At 39.6% G+C, this 7,201-nt stretch overlaps 1 protein-coding gene across 1 annotated transcript; it reads left to right on the forward strand.

Annotated features, from left to right (window-relative positions):
• Window positions 1-290: 290 nt before the first annotated feature.
• Window positions 291-3,334, forward strand: LOC109074040. The gene is made up of 3 exons (XM_019090092.2): window positions 291-410; window positions 960-1,111; window positions 1,467-3,334. Exons 2-3 carry the CDS (start codon window positions 1,053-1,055, stop codon window positions 3,055-3,057), a joined length of 1,650 nt encoding a protein of 549 aa, XP_018945637.2. The 5' UTR covers window positions 291-410; window positions 960-1,052; the 3' UTR covers window positions 3,058-3,334.
• Window positions 3,335-7,201: the final 3,867 nt, after the last annotated feature.

Consider the following 7,201-nt stretch of genomic DNA (forward strand, 5'->3'; position numbering starts at 1 on the left):
CCTTTAATTTTGAGGCCACTCCCTTCCCTGAACGAAGCCTGCGGGAGATACACTGATGTGCGCGAGCGTGCGTGTGGAAGGCCACATTTTCCAAAGTACAGAGGGAATATTATTTAAACGTTTTTCTTTACAGGAATGGTGCTGTATGAAAATCATAATTGTAGAACTAACTTTGTATGGTTTCACAGATTTCACAAAATGTGTCAGATAAATAAAACAGCCCGCCCTTGTTCCTTTTAATCATGTGACAAACTGAAGAATACTGGTATTACTGGAAATACCAGAGCAGGAGAGGCCTCTTTTTCTTTTCCTGGTTAAATAAAAAAAAAAAAAATCCCTTGAGACTTTTCATAAACATCTCAAGAAGAGCTTTGCTGTGAAATCTCAACAACGATATGGTCTCAAATTGTGTAAGTATTATAAATACATGCTCTCTTAGGAGAAAAAAAAAAGTTTAATACAAAGAAAATAAATGATATAAAGTATATATTGTTGAAATTATTATTATTATTATTATTTTTATCATTATCTTTTGTATTTTTGCTTTTTATTTAGCTTATGCAAGTCACTAGAGAAGACTGAGTTTGTATCTATGTGGATGTTTTTTAGTTATTAATTTATTTTTGATAATTGGGAAATGTAAAAAATATCACCACTGAATTTACAGCGTTCTGAAAATGAAAGTGGTTCAAAATAACACTCTTTAGTCTTCTAAGTTATATTGCTTTACATACAAAGAGATTCAACCCAACAGAATTAATTAAAACAGTATAAATGTTTTTAATATGTGACTGATTTACTTTCTCAGTCCACTTTCTCAAATTTCACAGATGGAATTTTGCTAGTAAAGGAATCTTAAAGATTTTCTGTGTGTTTTTTTTGTACATACAATGATAGTCAGTTGAGTCCAGTGTTGTTTGATTTTCAGCATTCTTCAGATATCTTCTTTGTTTCCACAGAAGAAAGCAAGTCATACAGATTTGAACTGACATGAGAGTGATTAAATGATTACGTACATTTTTGGGTGAAAAATCCCTTTAACCCCAGCAACAATGGAATTACCCAATAACCACCGTCGGCATAACAGCATGGATGATCCTCCCAACATGCTGTGAGTGACTGTTCTTATCCATTACTCACTTGATTCAGAGGATCATAATTTCTAAGAAGCCCAGCTAGGCTAACCTTTATATACATATATATATATATTAATATCATTATTATATAAAGGCTAGCCTGGCCTCGGGTAAGCTGTTGATCTTTAATACATTAATTTACAGGGATTTCCTGGTTTAAAAAAAAAAAATGTTTGTAGTAATTACAATATTTTTTTATGTTAAAAACGTATAAATTAAATGGTTTAAATTTGACATAATATCAAAACGTTTGTATTTTGTTTTGATTTAGTCTTACATTCTCACTACACAAATATTACTAAATTATTTGCATCTATTTGCATTTTACAGAAAGCCACAGCCTCTACCACACAGACCAACTCTGATTGATCCAGGTCCTCCAAAACGGTTCTGTCTACATACAGATAAAAAAGATCTTGATGACAATGGAAAATTGAGAAAATGGACTTATGGGATGAAAGACACCAGTAAACCAAATAAAATCATTCTGCTGGTGGGAGAGACCGGCGCTGGTAAGACGACTCTCATCAACAGCATGGTCAACTACTTACTGGGAGTGAAGTTTGAGAATGAAATATGGTATGAAATAACAGAAGAAGAAGCCAGAGATCAATCAGAATCACAAACCTCTGAAATCACCATGTATGAGGTCTTTCCTATAAGGAGTCCCATATCTCTCACCATCATTGATACTCCAGGCTACGGAGACACTAGAGGACTGGACAAAGATCTGGAAGTTGTTGAGAATTTATCTGCACTGTTTCAGAGCAATGATGGAGTTTGTGAAGTTGATGCTGTGTGTTTTGTGATTCAGGCATCTAAGAATCATCTCTCAGACAGACAGCATTACATTATCAGTTCAGTTATGTCTTTGTTTGGTAAAGACATTGTGAACAACATTGTGTTTTTATTCACACACTCTGATGGTCTGCCACCCAAAAATGTCATCGGTGCGATTAATAAAGCTAAAATCCCCTGCAGACGAGACAAAAGCGGCCAACCTGTTCATTTCCTGTTTAACAACAGACAGACTGAAGGCCGTCACACTAAAGAACGTCACATTCGTGCTCAAAGAGACGCCTGGGAAGACAGTGTGGATGGCATGAAGCATTTCCTTCAGTCTCTGAATGAAATGAACAGAAGAAGTTTAGAGATGACTTCAGATTTCCTGATAGAGCGAATTCGATTTGAAGCCTTTATCTGCAACGTAACGCTGCAAATTCAAGAAAAGGAGCTGAAAATAGCTGAAAAACACCAGATCCAGGAGGCAATGATGCAAAACAAGGAAAAGATTGATGAGTGTAAAAACTTTACCATTAAAGTAAAAAAGACTGTCAAAGAGAAGGTGCCCATTGAGAGCAAGTCATGGAAAAACAGGAAGGCGATTACCTGCACCGTCTGTGAGGAAAACTGTCATGAGTTTGACTGCTGGCGGGTTTATGATCCCAGCAAATGTGAAGTCATGAAAGACGGCTACTGCACCGTGTGCACAGGGAAGTGTCATCACAGCAAACACCTCAAAGAAGACAAGAAATATGTCATCAGAACATCAAGCACTACAATAGAATTTGACTCTATAAAAATGGACTATGAAAAAGCTCAAGAACAAACTAAAATGTTTTTGTTTTTAATGCAACATATTGACAAAGATCTGAAGGATATTGTAGACCAAAAGTCAAGTCTTCTGTCCGAAGCTTACCAGACCATCAAGCATCTGTCTCAGATCGCATTAAAACCAGACTCTGCGTTCACTCTTCAGCATCTGGACTTCTTCATCCCCAGAGTGAGGGAGGCTGGGAAAGAAGACTGGGTGCGAGAGTTGGAGGAAATGAGGAGAAAAGCTGTAACTGAAGAAGCAAATAAAGATGCTCTGAGTTATCTGAAAGCTGGCCTGGCAAAACGTTTCCTGTCTCAGCAATGATTGAATCCAGTACAGTGAACAATGAAAGTAGAAACCCGCTTCTTTCAATGATAAATCAATGCTGTTCACTGACTGTGCACAGGTGCATCTACAGAACGTCTATAAACCAGAGGATTCTTTTCGTTACACTAAACAGATTTCAGCTATTTTAATTTTGTATAGTAAAGGTCACATTAAAAAATTGTAAACAATTTCTTAAAATATGGAACTGCACCATCAAATTTTGATATAATATGTATTATGTTTATACCATTGTATACTATTTTAAATTCATATGGGAATTAAAAAAAAAAAAAAAGAGTGAACAAATCTGTCCTTCAGTTGGCTCATTTACTCTTTCAGTGTGTGCAAACTGTAAAACAAAGTAATGAGAAATTTAAACAGAAATGAACATCAGAAATATACAGAGAATATTTTGTCACAGGGAAGCTCACAGGGGACCCACTGTTAAAACCCACACTGGTTGAAGAGACAGAGAGTCTCTTATTAAAAGTAATTTCAAAGATGCCCCCTTCAACACACAGCAGACTGAATTTTATTAAACTTATTCAAAAAAAAAAAAAAAAAAAAAAACAGTGGTCATCATCCCGTTCTCATGCTCAGGTGCCTCAACCAATACTTGAAAATTATTTTATACAAAATGATTCATACAGAGATGGTGATGCAGTCCAAAAGGGCAGAAGAACAGTTCACATCCCTGTATTTAAATTGTGCCCATGGCATAGAATTGCACAGGAATTGAGCGGAGTTCTCTCGTTACAGTGGCCACTCTCATGCTAAAGTATTACCAGGTAAAATGAATAAAATAACAAAACACATAAGGAGAAGTGAAATATCGTCTCGGTTACATACGTAACCCTTGTTCCCTGATGGAGGGAACAGAGATGTTATTTTTTTGACGACATTAGGGGTCTGACTTGGGAGCTCAATCATCTCTGAGTATAAGAGAAAACACCTATGAGAATTGGCTTGTGGATTTTGCATGCTGAGCCACTCCCCGTGCATTCGGGTATATAAGGCGACAGCATGCATCCACTCGTTCAGGTTTTACACTGAGGAGCCGAGAATGTGTCTCGGCACCAGCGAATAGTTCAAGGTTGTGGCATGGGGACATAATGTACCCTCCATCAGGAAATGAGGGTTACATACGTATCCAAGATGTCCCCTATCTGTCGGTAACTACAAGTTATATTGTGACGTCATTAAGGGTCTATGGAAAATGCCACAACCTGAACACCGTCACAACACTGTGGGGCTGAAAATGTTGACAAGCCATGGTGTGTCAAGATAAAAGCTACATCAAGGATGTAACCTTACCAATGCCCCAGAGCAAATTCACTGACCTTGGTACCGAAGGGGATCAAATGGTGAGTACATCACAGCCGGAGAAGGCCATGCTGCTGTTCCATCCACAAAAAAAAAAAAAAAAAATTTGAAGGGATTTCAACTTTCAATAAAATATTACTTCAAATCTTTTTTTGTTTGGTTCAAATTTGTTCTTTCAGCCTGGCAGAATGAAGGGGAAGTGAGCCTTTAGGAAAAGGTCACTATGGAGGCCACTTCCTACCTGTTGTGAGGTGACGTGGAGATACTAATATGGACTGACCTAGGGAGCAGTACTACATATGGAATGGGTCTCTGAGGCAGGTCCTACCTTAGAATAGGGATGGAACAGCTGCTAGAAGAGACTGACAGAGTGAGTCTGTCAAGGGAAGACAGAGGTTTACCAAAGAGGAAACCTTACCTTGGAAGAATACACATTGGATTACCCACAGAGAATTAAGCCAAATGGACACCTAATCCAGTACAGGGGCTAACAAGGACTCCGGGCATGCTATCACCAGTACTGGGCCTGGCGTCAGACTACTCCACCAAGTCTGACTGCCAGGGGTGCTGGAGGATGCTCTGGGAAAAGAAAGGCGCTTGCATCCCCGTCTGTTGGGGAATGGTGCAGCAAGCATGACACTAGTTCTTCCCACCAATTACCTGTTACCCAACACACGGGAAGAAACCAGCTCTAAGCGAAGGTTGTAAAATCTTGTGAAGGTGTTAGGTGTCACCTAGCCCAAGCACGACAGATGTCTGCCGGAGAGGCGCCATGTGCCAACGCCCAGGAGGAGGCAACACTCTGAGTGGAGTGAGCTCTCAACCACCAGGGGGCACAGCTTGCCTTGGGATTGGTACACCAAGGCGAAAGGCATCCACTATCCAGTGGCCCAATCTCTGTTTGGAGACAGGAGCAGCGCTGTCCTCACCACCTCCTGAAGAGCAGTCTCCCACATCTCTGGGTTGCCCGTGTCAGGTCCCGCTTCATCTTCCTTGAAGACTTAATGGCTCCATGGGACATAAGGGGCATCGTCCAGCCATGAAGATGTCTCAGCGCGGGGTGGAGCAGGTGTGAAGGATGCAGGAGGGCACCCACGGCGATGAGCAAGCTGAAACATAGCCCTCGTAGAACGGTGGCAGCTGGAGGATCACATCGGGGCAAGATGTGCTGTATGGCCTCAGTCTGCTGTTGCACTGCTGAGAACTGCTGGGTACAGTCCTCGACAGTGTCCGCCGAAAAGGCAAGCCTGGAGATGGGAGCGTCAAGAAAGGGCACTTTGTCAAGGTCTCTCAACTCGACCACGGTTGAGCCAGCGATGGCGCTCCTGGACCACCAGAGTGAACATCACCTTCCCGAGGGACCATGTCGTGACTTCCATCGCCCCGGAGGGCGAAGTGAGTTGCCGTGCGCAGCTCCTGCATCAACCTCGGGACGGTACTTCCCTCATACATTTGTTTTAGGGCCTTGGCTTGGTGAACTTGCAGGATAGCCATGCCATGCAGTGCAGAGGCGGCTTGGCCTGCAGCACTGTAAGCTTTAGCAGCAAGAGCTGCCAACAACTTACGGGCTTTGGACAGGAGATGCGAACGATTCCTCCAAGTGGCGGTGTTTTGTGGGCATAGGTGCAACACAACCACTATCTCCACCTGGGGAATGTTGACACAACCCCTAGCCGCCCCGCCCATAGAGGGTAGTGAGACTAAATATTTAGTACCTTAAAATCCCCCTTAAAATACAAAATATTTATTAAAATCTTTTTACTATAATTGTCGTTGTAGGTCGACGTATTTATGTACTTTATGTTTTGTTTTATATTATTTTTAAATTGGGTTTGTTTAAGTTTGAGGTTTAAGAGATGTTAAATTTATATATAAAACAGTAAAATTGAAATTAGCCTTTATGATATAAAAGATTTATCTACGTTTATTTGGCTGTGAATAATAATGTTTACATTTTAGATGTTGTCACTATGTCCATATTGTTACCTATATGTTTCATTTTGAAATGTTAAAAAGAACAAAAATTGTTTTGTTCCTATAATATAAATATATAACTACGTACAAACATTGAGACCAGTCTGAATGTAGAAAAACAAATGCTTGTGCAAAGATCAGAACATCAAATAGAGTTTGTTTCCTTGTAGGCACAATAAGTGTTTCCCGTAACTCAGAGATAGTTGGATGTCACTCGTACAGTTGCATTTTTCAGCTTCCAAATATAGAAAGAAAACATTCAAAGTTATTACACAAAAATTACTCACAGTTACAGTCAGAAAATCATGATCAAGTTCAAGTTCAAGTTCATTTATTCGTCTCCCTTGGGAGAAATTTGGTTTAGAGACAGGGTACTGCTGCATAGGCAGACATAAAACATATAGACAACATAAAACATAAAACATCCAACAAAGGAGAGGGTACATAACTGGCAACCAGATGGGGACCAAAGTGCTAGAGGATCAAGCTCCAATACTTGAAGTACATTGCAGTTACAATTACACATTTAAAGTGAAATGCACAGTAAAGTGCTGGTGCATATTAAAGTGCAGTGCACAATACAGTACTAATACACATTCAAACACACACTACAAATGCTATACATGTTAAAAATTCTAGTACGAATTTAAAAAGATGCTGGATTATGTTTACAGTTCTGATAAAAACCCCATTATTTATTAGTTAGAATAATAATGCTGCTGAACAGTGTATAGACAGCTCTAATGATTATAAGGGGAGTTTTTGAGATGCTTAAACTCACTCTAGACTTTTCTTTGACAATGTAAATGTTCTTTGGTTGTTTTCTCTGTATAATGTATTCACT

This window comes from Cyprinus carpio, chromosome A7, assembly GCF_018340385.1.
Source record: "Cyprinus carpio isolate SPL01 chromosome A7, ASM1834038v1, whole genome shotgun sequence".
NCBI classification, from domain to species: Eukaryota; Metazoa; Chordata; class Actinopteri; order Cypriniformes; family Cyprinidae; genus Cyprinus; species Cyprinus carpio.